Source organism: Sphaerodactylus townsendi, linkage group LG16 (genome assembly GCF_021028975.2).
Source record: "Sphaerodactylus townsendi isolate TG3544 linkage group LG16, MPM_Stown_v2.3, whole genome shotgun sequence".
NCBI lineage: Eukaryota > Metazoa > Chordata > Lepidosauria > Squamata > Sphaerodactylidae > Sphaerodactylus > Sphaerodactylus townsendi.
In genome coordinates, this window is record NC_059440.1 from 33,472,314 (window position 1) to 33,489,406 (window position 17,093).

The 17,093-nt window shown below is 50.2% G+C and overlaps 1 protein-coding gene across 11 annotated transcripts in view; it reads left to right on the forward strand.

Moving 5' to 3' along the window:
• The window catches only part of RERE (arginine-glutamic acid dipeptide repeats), a 302,330-nt gene extending 285,578 nt beyond the window's left edge, over positions 1-16,752 (forward strand). For 5 of the 11 annotated variants that reach the window (XM_048519246.1, XM_048519248.1, XM_048519247.1 and 2 more), the window contains 8 exons: positions 244-408; positions 714-827; positions 1,490-2,856; positions 3,220-3,442; positions 4,484-5,207; positions 10,587-10,733; positions 11,498-11,678; positions 12,890-16,752. In XM_048519246.1, the coding sequence (XP_048375203.1) occupies positions 244-408; positions 714-827; positions 1,490-2,856; positions 3,220-3,442; positions 4,484-5,207; positions 10,587-10,733; positions 11,498-11,678; positions 12,890-12,923 (2,955 nt within the window). In that variant the 3' untranslated portion in view covers positions 12,924-16,752. The remainder of the gene's footprint in view (positions 1-243; positions 409-713; positions 828-1,489; positions 2,857-3,219; positions 3,443-4,483; positions 5,208-10,586; positions 10,734-11,497; positions 11,679-12,889) is intronic. The other 6 variants (XM_048519251.1, XM_048519253.1, XM_048519254.1 and 3 more) reach the window with 6 other exon arrangements.
• The last annotated feature ends 341 nt before the right edge of the window (positions 16,753-17,093 follow it).

The following is a 17,093-nucleotide window of genomic DNA, read 5'->3' on the forward strand; positions in this document are numbered from 1 at the left end:
CTGGGGAATTCAGATTAGCCTGTGCACTCCCACACACGCCAGCTGGGTGACCTTGGGCTAGTCACAGCTTCTCGGAGCTCTCTCAGCCCCACCCACCTCACAGGGTGTTTGTTGTGAGGGGGGAAGGGCAAGGAGATTGTAAGCCCCTTTGAGTCTCCTGCAGGAGAGAAAGGGGGGATATAAATCCAAACTCTTCTTCTTCTTCTTCTTTTGTCACATTTCCTGCATTTCTCCACAAACCAGCAGATGTCTACACTACGCAGTGGTCGTAAGAAGCAGCCCACCAGCCCGGATGGTAGAGCCTCTCCCATCAACGAAGACATTCGGTCCAGCGGTCGTAACTCGCCCAGCGCTGCCAGTACTTCGAGTAACGATAGCAAAGCTGACTCAGTCAAGAAATCTACCAAGGTGCGTTCTGAGAGCTCCAAGGGGTTCTCCTGGTCTGTTCCAGCAGGACTGTTTTGTGTCGTTTCTGCTGTTTGTAATCCTAGACCGGTTGTGCTGTTCGATGATGTCTCCCGTTGCTCGATTTCCTGTTTTACGCTCCTTGAGTCTAAGCAAGAAAGCCAGGCTATAAACAAACACCTTTCGGGATCCTGACTTGTGCTCTTACGTTATTTTGATGCTTAGACAGGCCAGGTCTGAGAACTCCCAGTAGGTCATGTTTCCCTCCCCTTGACATGGAGCTTCTTTCTGCTTTTCATGTGTGGCAGAAGATAAAAGAGGAGGCATCGTCTCCACTCAAGAGCTCCAAGCGGCAGCGGGAAAAGGCTGCATCTGACACAGAGGAGCCTGAGAGAATCAACGCCAAGAAAACCAAAACTCAAGTAAGTCCCACAAAAGAGTCCCTGGCGTGTTTGTGATCTGTTTTCACTGGGGCACCAGGCCAGGAAAAAGTGTTGTTGTTGTTTTTTGACAAGGAGTGAGCCAGAAAGGAGAATAAAACCTGCTTGGTTTCTATGTCTCACTGTCCCTAACCTGAAATGTGTCTTCTAACCTTGGCTAGATGTGAAATTCCTATCCAAGGTTATCACCAAAAGCAGAAACCCCTGGTCCTGGGTGCTGCCCTATGGCATCTGCAAATGGGTCACTTTATCCATTGGGGATTATTGGCTTTCGGGGTTCTCTGGGGCATGTTTCTCCCCATCTCAGAGACTGGTTTCAGGGAGATGCAAAATGAGGCAGCTGCCTAAGGATTCAAATTGTGGAGTGCCATCATGGGAGACAGGGCCATAATCCTCCCCCCCTCGCCACAAAGCACAATCTATTGAGCAATTCTTCTAGTCCAGAGGTGTCCAACTCTGGCGATTCAGATGTTTGTGGACTACAATTCCCATCAGCCCCTGTTGGCATGCTTTTCTGTGTAGGGCACTCCGGTGCCTGAACTGCTCCCCATTCAGTATCTTCTCTGGGATGACAATTCCGGCCACCAGCTGTCCCGAAGCAATGTCCTGACCCTTAAAAGGTACTCTCCATCCTTTCCCCCCAGGAGATCAGCAGGCCCAATTCCCCGTCGGAGGGAGAAGGTGAAGGGGAAAGCTCCGACAGCCGCAGCGTGAACGATGAGGGCAGCAGCGACCCGAAGGACATCGACCAGGACAACCGGAGCACCTCGCCCAGCATTCCCAGCCCCCAGGACAACGAGAGTGACTCGGATTCGTCGGCTCAGCAGCAAGTGCTTCAGGCGACCAACGGCCCCTCCCAGCCGCCGCTTTCTTCTCTCCCCGTGTCGGCACAGCTGCCCACGCCACTGCCTGTAGCCTCAAGTGCCGCCTCTTCAGCGCCCCCCCATGTTTCCCCGGCATCCCAAGCGCCCAGCCAGCCATTGGCTCCGGCGCCCCCGCATTCTCACATTCAGCAAGGCCCCGCCCTCCTCCCCCAGAGGCTCCCCTCGCCTCACCCGCCTCTGCAGCCTCTGGCCATGCCCCAGAGCCAGCCCCAGATCCCCGCCACGTCTCAGCCGCACCCGCAGCCCCTGCTCCATGGGCAAATCCAGACAGTCCCTCACAGCCTGCAGGCCCAGCCTCTCCTGCCTCACCCCATCTCGTCTCAGCCTTTCCCCCTCCCACAGACGTCGTCCTCTGCTCAGTCTCAGGTTCCCCTGCAACCGCAGGCCGCCTCTCACCCCCATGCAGCGCTGCAGGTCCCAGCAACGCAGCCCACCCTACAAGCCGCATCGCCCATGCAGCAGCCGCCCCAGCCTCCACGAGAGCAGCCCCTACCCCCCGCCCCCATGTCCATGCCCCACATCAAACCCCCTCCCACCACCCCGATCCCTCAGCTCCCCACCCCGACGCACAAGCATCCTCCCCACCTCTCAGGACCTTCGCCGTTCTCCATGAACTCCAATCTGCCGCCGCCGCCTGCCCTGAAGCCGCTCAGCTCCCTCTCCACTCACCACCCGCCCTCTGCGCATCCGCCTCCCTTGCAGCTGATGCCTCAGAGTCAGCCGCTGCAATCTTCTCCAGCGCAGCCGCCCGTCCTGACGCAAAGCCAGAGCCTGCCTCCCTCAGCCAGCCACCCTTCCTCCGGCCTCCATCAAGTCCCTTCGCAAGCCCCTTTCTCCCAGCATCCCTTTGCCCCCGGGGGCCCACCCTCCATCACTCCGCCCTCTTGTCCGTCGACTTCCACGCCACCTTCTGTGCCTGGCGTTCCACCTCAGGCCGTGGTCTCCACATCGGCAGCTTCCTGTGGAAACGTCCCCGTGGTGACGTCCTGTACAATACCACCCATCCAGATTAAAGAGGAGGCTCCGGATGAGGCAGAGGAACCGGAAAGTCCACCACCCCCGCCCAGGAGTCCATCGCCGGAACCAACAGTGGTGGATACGCCGAGCCACGCAAGCCAGTCAGCTAGGTAAGGAGGACGTGGGCAGATCGTCTCCACTTATCTTTGTGGTGCCAACTAGAAACCAGTTGATGGGCACTCTCAGTATGTATGGTTTCAAATAGTAAGTTGTGGATAAAAGTTTACTACTTGTGGGAACTGTAAAGTATGGCCAGGAAATGTTTCAGTCCATGAGAAGAATTAGTATTGTTTTCAAGTGTTCACGCCCTCTCTAAGTCAAATAAATACACCTCCTTAGGTTGAAAGGAGGAGAATGTTCCCTTGAAAATGGTGCTGACTTCAAAAATGATTCTTTGCCATTGGGGGGGGAAAAACCCTCTGCTGCTTCATGCTCCTTCTTAACCGTTTACTCTGTCTTTCTTTTGACGCCAGGTTCTACAAGCACCTGGATCGTGGCTACAACTCATGCGCAAGAACGGATCTGTACTTCATGCCGCTAGCAGGTTCCAAACTGGCCAAGAAGCGAGAGGAGGCCATTGAGAAGGCCAAGAGGGAGGCAGACCAGAAGGCAAGAGAAGAGAGGGAACGGGAGAAAGAGAAGGAAAAGGAGAGGGAGAGAGAGCGTGAGCGTGAGAGAGAAGCAGAAAGAGTGGCGGTAGGTCTGTCTGTCAAGCCCCAGGGGGCCATCCAGGCGGGTTCCGACCTAAACCGAGAAATCAGTTGCATGTTGATCTGCTGGTCTTTTCACGGGGCAGTGCTAAGACTTCCCTGCTTTAGTGGAGCTTCCAGAGAGGTGGGGCTAAGCCCTTACCTTAGGCCCGTGGTGGCGAACCTATGGCACTCCACATGTTCATGAACTACAATTCCCATGGCCAGTTGGCCATGCTGGCAGGAGCTGATGGGAATTGTAGTCCATGAACATCTGGAGTGCCATAGGTTCGCCACCATTGCCTTAGGCACTCTGAGGCTGCCACCTTTCCCCTGCTTCCAGGCAAACCTTTGGTCCTCTGCTGCATGGGAAGGACTTCATCTTCGTTCCCAAAAGAGTAGGTGTTGGGCTGTCACGTGATGCCCAAATCCAGGGAACCTGTGTTGGTAGCACATAGGTTTGTGATGGAAACACTGCTGGTGTGTTCCCCCTGCATTGCTTCTAGTAGAGCATAGGTGTCAAACTCGCGGCCCTCCAGACATTATGGACTACAGTTCCCATCATCCCCTGCCAGCACGATGCTGGCAGGGAATGATGAGAACTGTAGTCCATAACATGTGGAGGGCCGCGAGTTTGATACCTGTGTAGTAGAGCCACAAAGCTTCCAGACTTCTGCTTCCCATCTTGAAAAAGCTCTTCAGGGTCTCTTTCTTTGTGCCAGTCGACTTTGGGTTTGTAAAATTTGCTTCAGCACCTGTTCTACCTCGCTCACACCTAGTTGCTCCCCCCCTGAGTTTCAGCTCACCTCTGTCTAGGAGCTCTGGTTCGGTCTTGTGGGCTGCAGTCCCAGAGGCGAGGGTCCCTGGTTCCTTTCGGGTGCAGCAAGGCAGCTGAAGTGGTTCTTTCCTAGCTGAGAAGTCAGGATTGCTTGATGAGGTCTCACTGCTGTGATTGAACAGTGGCAAAAAATGTGCCCAAATGGTTCTCATTGGGCCATTGCTTGGTTTGGGCACTAAATGCCTCTCCTTTTTACCCCCTTCTGTACAGCAGAAAGCATCCAGCTCCTCCCATGAAGGACGTCTTGGGGAATCTCAGCTGAGCGGGCCGACTCACATGAGGCCTTCGTTCGAGCCGCCTCCCACCACCATTGCTGCCGTTCCCCCTTACATCGGCCCAGACACGCCAGCACTACGGACCCTCAGCGAATACGCGCGCCCCCACGTCATGTCCCCTACAAACCGCAACCACCCCTTCTTTGTTCCCCTCAACCCCGCTGATCCACTCTTGGCCTACCACATGCCTGGCCTCTACAACGTGGACCCCACCCTCCGGGAGCGGGAGCTACGGGAGCGGGAACTCCGGGAGCGAGAGATCCGGGAGCGGGAGTTGCGCGAGAGGATGAAGCCCGGGTTCGAGGTGAAGCCTCCGGAACTCGACGCACTGCACCCGGCCACCAACCCCATGGAGCACTTTGCCCGCCACGGCGCCCTCACCATCCCCCCCACGGCAGGCCCTCATCCCTTCGCTTCTTTCCACCCAGGGCTGAACCACCTGGAACGGGAGAGACTCGCTCTGGCAGGCCCCCAATTGCGGCCTGAAATGAGCTACCCAGAAAGACTGGCTGCCGAGAGGATACACGCGGAGCGGATGGCCTCGCTCACCAACGACCCCTTGGCCCGGCTCCAGATGTTCAACGTGACCCCGCATCATCACCAACATTCACACATACACTCACACCTCCACCTCCACCAGCAGGATCCACTTCATCAAGGTGAGTTAGGGCTGCCTGTGCTTCTTCGCTTCCCGAAGCTCCCCCAGTTTCAACCTTTTAATGTGAAGCTGGCTCGGATCTGCTTATGTCAGCAGGGTTGGGTGTAGAACAAACTGCACTGTTTTCACGCTTTAAATAGGGACAGGTGTCGCTTTTCTGTGAATGCTCCCCTCCCAGGAATAAAATAGCTAGATTTGAATCCAGTATGAGACCAGTTAGAGAATCCAGTTGCAGACCAGTAAGATTTTCAGGGTTTCATACCTTGAACATAAGAACAAGCCTGCTGGATCAGACCAGAATCCATCTAGTCCAGCACTCTGCTACTCACAGTGGCCCACCAGGTGCCTTTGGGAGCTCACCTGCAGGAGGTGAAAGCAATGGCCTTCTGCTGCTGCTGCTCCCGACCACCTGGTCTGCTAAGGCATTTGCAATCTCAGATCAAGGAGGATCAAGATTGATAGCCATAGATCTACTTCTCCTCCATAAATCTGTCCAAGCCCTTTTTAAAGCTATCCAGGTTAATGCCCAAACCAAGCAATGGCCCAGTGAGAACCATTTGGGCACATTTTTTGCTACTGTTCAAACACAGCAGTGAGACCTTGATGATCTCTAAGGTGCTACTGGGTTTGAATCTAGCTACAGACCAACCCTCTGGATGAACGGGTGAAACCCTCTCCCCGCCGTGTCATGGCCATGATCCTGCTCGGGGGCCTTCTTGGCTCCAGTTGCTCCTTTAATAGCTCTGGAGAAGGCGTTTGCAGCTCTTCCAGCATCTCTGCTGAGTTGGCGCTTGTGTCAATGGGAGAAGAGCGAAAGATGCTCTCTGGGACATCGCTGTGAAGGACCTAATCCCCATCCCTTGAGAGCAGAGCCCGCAGCTGTCTGCACAGCAACTGCCAGTGGTCTGATTCATGTTCATTGGAGAGTGGTGTGCATGCATCACACCATAGAGTCTCTTTCTATATCACTTGTGGTGAAATGTACATACCCATGAGTCCTTGCACAGCAGGCCACGAAGAGGAACAAGGCTTGCTCCTACTTGTGCGAGATCCCGTTTGTATCAGCTGTTTTCAGATTCCCCCACCAGTGCCCACCACCTTATGGGTGAAGGAGGAGAGAGGGGATCGGGAGTGTGCTGGCTCTGTATTCCGTGCCGTGATATGTTGGCTTTTAGGATAAGGCAGGCAACTTGCAAAAAACCAGCTTTTTTCTTTGACAGTGCTGGAGTTAATTGAGGCACCAAGTCACCCTGCGAGGGAGGGAGGCGTGTGCGCCTGCCCACCGCCAGGTCAGGAACAAAAGCCTTTTCCCCGGGACAGAGCATGCCGTCCCATTAACGTATCAAAATGCAGCTGTACTTTTTTGTGCAAGCAGATAGAATAAAGTGAATCCTGGAGAGGCCGTGTTAAAAATAGATGGGAGTGTCTGTGCTTTCTGAGCGAGGAAAGGAATTGGCAGAGCCATTGTGGGCAGAAGACTCTCTGTGGCTCAGAGGATCCAAATAAGACTGTAATCAAGAAATAAATGCCCCAAGGGGGTGCAAGGACACAGTAGCGGGATGCATCGTGCTTGGGATTTTGCATTGTGTTGTTAAAGCCCTGTATAGTGTGTTGTTGGTTGCATTGCACCAGTTACCTCCATATAAATCACAGAGTTTTTGTGAGGCTATGGGGGGGGGGGGGGGGCATTGTTCTCAATGGAGACTCCAAAAACTACGCACTCCAGCTTTTAGTCCCAAAAGCAAGACCATTTTGCATGCAATTCATGCAAGCCAGGCTTCAGTGCATTATGCTTCCAGTTGCAGCAGATGCGATTAAGCATGCAGCTCCAGATGGCCCAAGCAGACATGCAAGTTGAGAGTGCCGGCACATGCGGGTGCTCTCTCACTCTTTGCACGGTGCAGGCTCCAGGTTTGTAGCAGCTCTTTGGCGAGGCTTCCCCTTAGCCTGGAAGAAGTGGGGATGTGTGGACAGATCTTTTTTATGTGCTGCCTCTGATGTGTCTGAGTTCTCCGGACAACATGAGAAGGTCGGGCTCTTGGGGCAGCAGTAAGCCCCTGGCAAACACCCAGCATGGCCACTCTCTGGGGTATTTGACTTAGGAAGGGGATTTCTTTTCAGACTTCTAAAGGTAGCAGCTAGTCAGAGGGAAGTTTTATTGGGGAGCAAGTCTTTGTCCCCACCCACCCCCCTGCCTCCCACCCCCAAATCCTGCCTCTGTAGCAAGCAGTCCTTCCTGACCTTGCGGAAGCCCATATCAGGAGCTGCTATAAAGGCCGGAGGCTGGACTTGGATCAGGGTTCAGATTCTAGCTACAGACTCAGCAAGTAGTCTTGTAAGCAAGCATACTTTCTCTCAGTTTAAGTTCTCCCTCTGTGTCAGGGTATACCAAATCGGGAGCCTTCCCCAGTGCGATGATGTTCTCATCGGAGCCACCTGGGAAGGGACTTCCAGCTTCCTCCTGGCTTCCTGCCTCATGGTTTCACGGACATCTTGCTATGGCTGAGAGACAGGGCCTCACCCAGTTCTCTCATGGCCTGTGCCAGACATTGGCTGTGACCCAGGAATGGTTCAGGGGTCCATTAACAAACCCTGAGTCCTGCCATCTTCATAATTGATGTCCATGACCATAGGCTGTTCCCCCTGACACACGTACAGTGACAGAAGGGTTCTTTTGGCACCTCAGCAAAGGTGCTGCAGCCCCGGCTTCTCACTGGCCTCTCCCTATATATATTTTGCTCATTGAGTGAGTATGATTTGAAGGTGCATAGACTCGCTTATCGGAAATGATAGCCACTTGAAGCTCCCATCTAACTGGACACACAATCCTGTATCTTGCTAGCCCCTGCCCCGGTTCACTGTCTGGTGGCAATTACGCAGTTGTAAGAGGAAAACAAAACACTTGATGCTAACGGAGGGAGCTCCAGAATGCAGTAATGGTTAGAGCAGGGGTCTGCAACCTGCGGCTCTCCAGATGTTCATGAACTACAATTCCCATCAGCCCCTGCCAGCATGGCCAATTAGGAAGAGAGCTGCAGGTTGGAGAGCCGCAGGTTGCAGACCCCTGGGTTAGAGCATCAGGCCAGAAGAGAGGGAGGGGAAACTTCGAGTCAGCTGTGAAGCAACCTTGGGCCAGTTTGGGTGCCCTTGGACTCACTGGATTATTGTGTAGATAAAAGGGAGGGAAGAGCTATGCACACGGCTCTGTGCTCTTTTGCAGGGTAACAGCTAAAATTTAAATAAAGAGGGTTCATTCTCTTTATTCACCTTTTTCTGGGGGCAGAAATGAGAGACGGGATCCCCCCGAAACTCTCACTCAGGGGACCTACAAAAAACTGCCACTGAGGGTCACCCACTGACTCCAAGACTCAGTGGAGATTTAAGAACATAAGAACTAGGCTGCTGGATCAGACCAGAGTCCATCTAGTCCAGCTCTCTGCTACTCACAGTGGCCCACCAGGTGCCTTTGGGAGCTCACTTGCAGGAGGTGAAAGCAATGGCCTTCTGCAGCTGTTGCTCCCGATCACCTGGTCTGTTAACTCCCGATCACCTGGTCTGTTAATTTGAACCCCAGCCCAGAGCTGTCTGAGGGTTCTCTTGGTGTTGCAGCTCTATAGCGAGGAAGTGTTTTTTTGAGCCAGTGGCTGCTCAGATGAAGCAAACTCCAGTGGAAGCCAACAGAAACTGATTTGTGTTGTGTGTTGATGGCCTGTATATCAGAGTGCAGCCATCTCCGAAGGAGGAATTCCAGAGAGAGTTGCGCAGAGGAATTAGTGGCTGTCATCGGGGAAGTTACCTAACCGGGGCCAGTGGGAAACTTTCCTCGGAGGATGCATGTATGCCAGCCGTTCTTAGCTGCAGGAATCCAGGGCGCTCTGACATCGAGAGGGCTACACTCCAGACTCCCAAGCTAAAAAAAGAAAAAAAAAACATCCTCGCATAGCCCCTGGCTTGCCTACGGCAGCAGGGTCAGAATGACCTGGCTGCTTTCTGGCTGCCTCAAGGAAGCAATTGCCAGTGAGATCAGCCTGAGAGAGCTTCGGGATCTTCATAATCTAAAGTACTAAAAGAAAGGCTGGAACTGCAGTTGCCTGCCACGTTTTTGTCCCAGTTCGGAGTTGAGGGGGATACATTTCTGCCCCAGTGCCATATTTGTCATCACTGGAAATCAGCAGTCGCAGAAGGGCGCTCGCTCTGGCTGGGTTCACTCAGCACTCCCCTCAGCGACCCTAGAAGAAGAGTTGGATTTATATCCCCCCTTTCTCTCCTGTAAGGAGACTCAAACACCTTTCCCTTCCCCTCTTACAACAAACACCCTGTGAGGTGGGTGGGGCTGACAGAGCTCCAAAGAACTGTGACTAGCCCAACTGTGTTGGAGTGCACAAGCTAATCTAGTTCACCAGATAAGCCTCCATAGCTCAAGTGGCAGAGCAGGGAATCAAACCTGGTTCCTCCAGATTAGAGTGCACATGCTCTTAACCACTATACCACTGTTGCTCCTGAAGGTAAATTCAGAAAAAATCTCTTGTGCCAAAGAACGATGTCCATGCCAAACACCTGCTCTCTCCTTCTATGCACTTTAGGGAGGCTGATGAAAAGGTATCCATCCAGTTCTTGGAAAGTTCCCACACCAGTCAGAAAAAGCAGGCTTCTTTCCAATTAGAAAACCCGAATCTCAAGCCAAGAACGAAACGTTCTTATAGCTCGCAGCTCACAAGTCCCAATTGGACATGCTGGCAGGGGCTGATGGGAATTGTAGTCCAAAAACATCTGGAGGGCCAGTGTTGGATACCCCTGATCTAAGGAGTGCTTCTGCCTACTACTGCTGGATATCTGCCTCATGGCAGTAAGGTCTGCCACCATTCAGGGAACAGTACTCCCACCTCTCAGGAGAAATCCCTGTGGCCCTTTGACTGGCTGGTATTAAGAAACTGGCTTAAAAACAGAAGACCTGTCCCCTTTAGAATACCTGTTTCCCTCATGTGAGAGTCCCTGGCTGCTCTTTGATTTTGTGGTGCAGCTGGATTTGTTTCTAAACCTTTTGGTTGGGACAGATTTTTTAGCTAATTTGTATTAATGTCAGATTAATATGCAAGTTCTCTTGCACACTTTCCATTTACCTTGTCAGTGAAAGATCTGTAGGTTTTCCTCCCCCTCCCACACCGACACACACACACATACACTAAACATTTACTTTTGTAACAACTCTTTGACAACCAGATGTCATTTCATCCAGAGACTGTAGTGGGCTTCGTGGTTGGAGAGCTGTAATTCATTCTCGACGTTATGCAAGCACTGGTGGCACTTGGCAGGTGGAGACTTTTCTGGGCAGGTGTTAAGTTTTGTGTGTTTTGTATTCCTTCCCCCCTTCCCCCCACAGGCTCAGCTGGACCTGTTCATCCTCTCGTGGATCCCTTGGCAGCTGGACCCCACTTAGCACGCTTCCCCTACCCACCTGGTACAATCCCAAACCCTCTGCTAGGACAGCCGCCCCACGAACATGAAATGCTCCGGCACCCAGTCTTTGGTAAGTGCATGTTATGTTGTCAGTGAGCGCTGCTTTGATGGCTCTTACCAGACAGCCCCGCGTCCTGTCTCTGGTGTTAGGAAGCCAAATGCCTCTGAGCTGACTGTTCTAGCTGTCAAAAACCCGACTGGGTTGCAATAAGTCAGTTGTAACATGACAAATCCAATCTTATCAGATCCTGGAAGCGAAGCGCAATTCGCCCTGGTTAGTGTTTGGCTGGGAGGCCACCAAGGAAGTCGGGGTCAGTACACAGAGACAGGCAGTGGCAAAACGCCTCTGTAAGTCTCCTGCCTTGAAAAAACCCTTCAGGGTTGGCATAGGTCGGTTATGACTTGATGGCACGTAATTAGTCATTCTTACGTGTAACATAAAAACTAGCACGGATTTCTCTTCATCTGAGTGAACGAGGAGTTTTGCAGCCTGGAAAGGGGGGGAAGGGAAGGAAGGCCTAGCTCCTAAACCACAACGTTTTATTGAGGCAGCTGTTGATGGATCTCTCCCTATTCATCAGCTCCTGCTTAAAAATCACCTAGGAGCCATATCTCGTGGAAGTGAGTTCCATAAGGGGGGGAAAACATGTCGATCAGAGTTATCATCATCATCTGTGGTCTGCTTTGCACCATCATGATGAACAAATGAGTCCTACAGGGGTCCCAGGGGTGAGTTCAGTGGTTGCTGCCCCAAGGCCGAGAGTGCTGCAGGTGCCAGGACAGCCAGTTCCACCTGTGGGCTGATGGCCAACAGAATCACTTTTTCCCTTACAGGGACCCCCTACCCCCGTGACCTGCCCGGCACCATCCCCCCTCCGATGTCCGCTGCCCATCAGCTGCAGGCCATGCACGCCCAGTCGGCAGAACTTCAAAGACTAGCAATGGAGCAGCAGTGGCTGCACGGACACCCCCACATGCACGGGGGGCACCTTCCCAGCCAAGAAGACTATTACAGGTGAGGTGGCGGGGTGGGCAAGGTGCTCTTCTGTGGCCATGCCTGTTCTTTGAAAAAAACGTTGACGCGGCCAGCTCCTTTCCTGTGGTATCTGACTGGAGAGACAGAATTGGGAAGTCACAGAAGGCAAAGGCACAGGCTCCACCAAGGGGGTGGGTGCCTTTTGCACAGCTGGGGGGCTGTGGCTCCGTGGTAGAACATCTGCTTGACATGCAGAAGGCTCCAGCTTCCAGCACCTGCAGTTCAAAGGATGGCGTAGTGCAGGGGTGGCCAACCTATGGCACCCCAGATGTTCATGGACTACAATTCCCATCAGCCCCTGCCAGCATGGCCAATTGACCATGCTGGCAGGGGCTGATGGGAATTGTAGTCCTTGAACATCTGGAGTGTCATAGGTTGGCCACCCCTGGTTTAGTGGGTGATGGAAAAAACCTGTACTGGGAATTCTGTGTGGACAATAGCAACCTTGATGGACCAGTGAACTGATTCAGTGTGAGGCAGCTCCATGTTTCTTCATGTGAGCGCTTGCCTGAAGAACCCCATCCGCTTGAAGATAGACTTTAGTAGCAGATGGCCCTCTTGTGGGATGGGTTCTGCAGAATTGGACTTGTATTTTCTCCTGTCCCCAGTCTTATAACTGGAACCCTAACCCTAGGCAGATAAGTCCATAGTCATGTACTGTCAAAATGTGCGAACTCTCAGGACTGTGTGAAGGGGAGGGTACCCCCCCCCCCCCCCTAGAAACCCTGAATGTGAGTTTGTCAGCCTGAGGTCATCTACATATACTGGGTGAATGCTGAAGAGCAGTGGCCTGCTGGGCGGGCACAGACAGAACACCAGGCACATAGTATTGATACCAGTGCCAGCTAATCCAGAGGCACTGATATTGAACCACGTTCTTCCCTTCCATACCTGAAGAGAACACGGGGGTCTAATCTGGTTCTGCAAGATTCAAAGTCCCACTGCTGTCCCCCCGGATGCAGATCTGCATTGCTATCTCTAATCCCCATGTGCAGTAGACTTTCCCCTTTCCGTGGTCTCTTTAGTTTCTTCGACGGTAGTCTGTGACGGGGAGCGCACTTTTCTGCACCACCGTCGTATTTGGTTACTCCTTGAGCAGTGGGTGGCAGCCCCAGAAAGGCCTGGGATGCTGGTGGAAAACATTCTCAACCCAAGAAGCACTAAACGTTTTTCTCTCCTCCTCCTCCTAGTCGACTGAAGAAAGAAGGCGACAAGCAGTTGTAATAAATTATTTATTTGTAACGCCAGCTGCAGAGGAGCCCCGTCCTTGGGAAGAAGGTGACCCGGGAATGCGAGCGAACCAGTCTTTGGAAGACACCTTCCCTGTTTTAAGAAAGGAAAGCCCAACAGCTAGAGACTTGCATCAGCACATATATTACGGGGTTCATTTGTAGAGAAGATTTCTCAAGACCGTTTTTGGGGCGGGTTGGGGTTGGGGTCTCCTTGCATGACAAAAAACCAGTTACGAAGCCTATTGAAAAACAGACAGGACTCAAGGAAATATTCAGAGACGTTCCCTGGGCGATCTAGGGTGGGGAGGGCCGTTGGGTTGGGGTGGTTTTTTTTTTTAATTTTTGTGTTTGTTTTTTCGTTTTGAGTAGGTGCTAGAATCAGGTTCACAACATAATGCAAGCCACTGTGCGTAAAAAATACACTCAATTTATATATAGATATATATATATACTTTAAAAAAAAGAGAAAAAAATTACAAGTTAAGTGGCGTTACAACCTCTGAAAATCCAAGTGCTATAACAAGAATTTTAAATAAATCTACTTTTATTTTAATACATTGTAGGAAAACTTCATAATTTTAAAGAGAGCTTGGCAGCATGGCTTTATAAGTCTGTAAATAATTTTTTGGGTTAGGGGCTAAAATTATTATTATAATCTCCACAAAATCCTGATTTTTTTCCCCTCCCCTCCTTCAGCAACATCATAAAACCGTTACTTCTTACCTGGTGTTGACAAGAGTACAGAGTTGATTTTTTAATATAAGAGGAATATATATAATTATCCCTTTAGTTAAAGGGAGACGACGAGGGGCGGGGGGTTCAGAAATTTCAAAATGGACAGAAGCTTGATTTTATGGTTTGGTAGCAATGTGAGCATTAAAAGGAGTTGCAGGGATAATGTTACAAAACGGCCGTTTTCTTTCGTGTGTGTGTGTGTCATCTTTAATTTAATTTCTTTGTTCCATGGTCATCATAATTGCCTTCCTTCCTGGAGGTTGGTTTTGTCATAATTCTGTGGCTAAGCAGGTGAATACATTATAAGTTCTGCATTTGGGGATAAGTTCCCAAGGCCTGCATCAGAACCCTTGTGCTGTGGGCCCCGCTGGTACAAGTAAGCAGAGTTTGCACCATTCGTGTTCGTTCAAGTAATTGATTTCTTGCAGAATTCAGGAATGTTGGATATCAGCAGAACAGGTTTTTTTTAAAAAAATGGCTATTCCTCTTTCCTTTATTAATGTAATGTTAGCCTAAAACATTCATCTTTTAAAATTTGAACCCGCCTTTGCGCTGTCATTTGTTTAAAAGATTGGCTAAGGTTTTTTTTCGGGCTTCTAGACTTTTGGCCACAAACATTTGGAAAGAACCTGTGTACATGGAGTGCCATCTGAGTAATGGAGCCCACACACGAGGCACCAGAACTGTTGAACGTAAACATGTATGTGTCTTGATAGAATGTGGCAGGGCACATCAAACCACTTGAAAAAAAATAATTTATTTTGTCTATGTGCTGAATTAGATCTTGAATTCTTGGCCTTTATGTGTTGAGTAGGTGGGGAGGAATAGACAAAGGGGCTGTCTTCAAACAGCTTTCATGGTGGCACAGATTAAATTGCACTTAATACAAAATGTAACATCTTTCATGGTCTGGTTTACTTTGAATGTGGCTTATTGTTGGCAAATCTTCGTTGATGCGCCTAGTATAGTCGACCACCAGGTTGAGGTACCACCTTGATCGCATGATCTGCAAGGAAGTTGTTCAACACAAGTGCCACAGAAATGAACAACTCTTGTACATGCGTCCTTGTGTTGTGACTTTGCTCAAGAGGAAAGGAAAGTTCCTGGTGGATTGTGCCTCAAAATGGCTTTTCCTCGCAGCTTCAGCTGGACAAAGCTGTGTCATGCTTTTCATCTTTAGTACTAGGAGGATTGTCCCATTTGTTCAAAAAGGCCATGCTCCATTCCTGGAGAAAGGGAAACCATAAAACCTGTAGGACACAAGTGTCAAACTCGCGGCCCTCCAGATGTTATGGACTACAGTTCCTATCATCCCCTGCCAGCATAATGCTGGCAGGGGATGATGGGAACTGTAGTCCATAACATCTGGAGGGCCATGAGTTTGACACCTATGCTGAAGGGTATCTTTTGAGGCAAGCACATGGCAAATGTAGGTCTCCTCTTATCCCCCCCACCCACTGTGACTTTAGATGCAAGGGCAACGGCACCAGAGTCTGCAACGTATAAGTTGACAGTAACGTTTTTTCCCCATTTGTTGCATTTGTCATCCCATTTCCTTTCTTTTTTCTCTTTTTGGAGGGCTGTCTCTTTTTTGCGACGACTGTTATCCGTGGTGGGCCTTCAGAGAACTCCATTGTGCCGCATCAGATAACCCTGTAGCTAATCAGTGTCTGTCTCCAAAGATACAGGGCGGATTTTAAACCTGCCCAACAGGATTCACAATTCTCTTTCTGTCTTGGATCAGAGGACAGGGTTTTCGTTGCTTGGCATCCCACCTCTTTCCAGGTTCCCACTCTGTCGTCCAGATGTGCTTTTCATTCTGATTCCATTCCTTGTTTGGAATCTACCTCTTGTTTCCCTGCCAAGATGCAAGTGGTTGGTTAGTGCTAAAATGCACCTCTCTGGCATTTCTTCACCCCCTTTTTCCAGGTTAATAGATGTGGCCTTCTGTTATGTTCACATCACACTGAGTGCTTGTCCAACCCGGTACCCCAGGCATACTGCCACACTGTGCCCCTCTGTGTGGTAGACCATGGCACGGTTTCTGGGGTTCACATGAGATGGTTTCCGGAATGGGCTCTCCTAGGAAGGGGCACGTGGCTTTTCCCAGGATATTTCTTGCACCCTTGAGAGCTAAAACACTGAACTGAGGAATGTAGCAAACTCTGTAATGCAGAATGCTAAATCTGGCTGACAAATAGGATCCTCAAAGCTTTACCTTTGCAATCTAGTCCAGATTTTTTTTTTCCATTTTAACGCCATTGTTTGAAAATTTAATATTTATAAGGCAGCCTATAAGGCAGTCTTGCATGGCCGGGCGTTCCCGACAGATCATCAGACTTGGTTGTTTTTGAGGCACCTTCATGGGAGTAAGAGAATCTTCTTGAAGAAACCCAAGGATTCTAGCTTTTGTGAGGGTGACATTGAATTTGTAAACATCTGTCCTTTCCTGGAACTACAATTCCCACAGTTCCTTAGGGGAGATAGCTTAGTGTGGATGACCGAGACACCTCATCGGTTCAAGGTACAGTTAATGTCAGCCTGCCCCTTTTCTTTTTCAGTTTACATGTAGCATTTCCTCCTTGGAATCTGTTTATGTTTTAAGGTTGGCAGTTTGAATCATTCTGGGGTGGGAGAGAAATCCAGAGGCTAATTCTTGGATTTAATGATTAACTACAGTGTTATTTGCTCCTGGTCTCTGAGGCCGCCATGCCCTGTTTAAAGCTGCCAGATATTTTGGGGTTATCTTTTTAGAATACTATTTTTTCCCCTTCAGATTTTTAAGATTCATGTTTTGCGTTTCATGGGGGTTTTTTTTACCCCCTTTCAAATCGTCTCTTGTTCTGTATCGTCATGGTTTGACCTAGTTTCACTGCGCCATTTACAAAGCAGAATATACCTTCTGACAGCTACGTTTATATATATCTTGAGGCTTAGTGTATATATGAGTAGTTTGCCATGGGATAACACAGTGTAAAACAGAGTAGAAAACCCAGAAATCGTGACTTCTGTGTTCTCTCCATTTGAGTATTTTGTAATTTTTTTGAAATATTTGTGGACATAAATAAAAACCAAGCTACACTACAGCAGTTGGGTTTTGTTTACCAAGTGTGTGGTGTGTGTGTGTGTGTAATCAGGAAGAGGGCAATATGGTTCTGTGGCATCCAGCTGTAACAGAAGTAAAAGGAATTCATTCCTAGTGCCTCGATGGACAGATCTGGTGCACCACGCACCCGTATGAGCCTTATTAAATGAAAGCTCTAGTGAAGAACTTCCTTGTCTGGGCTGGTGGTGGACAGGAAACCATCACTTCAACAGCCTACAGAACTGCTTAAGGATGTCAAGACAAGACCTCTTGTACCATCAATGCCCACATATTCTAAACCAGACAGATGGTTTCCCCCTTAATGCTTACACAATTATTCTG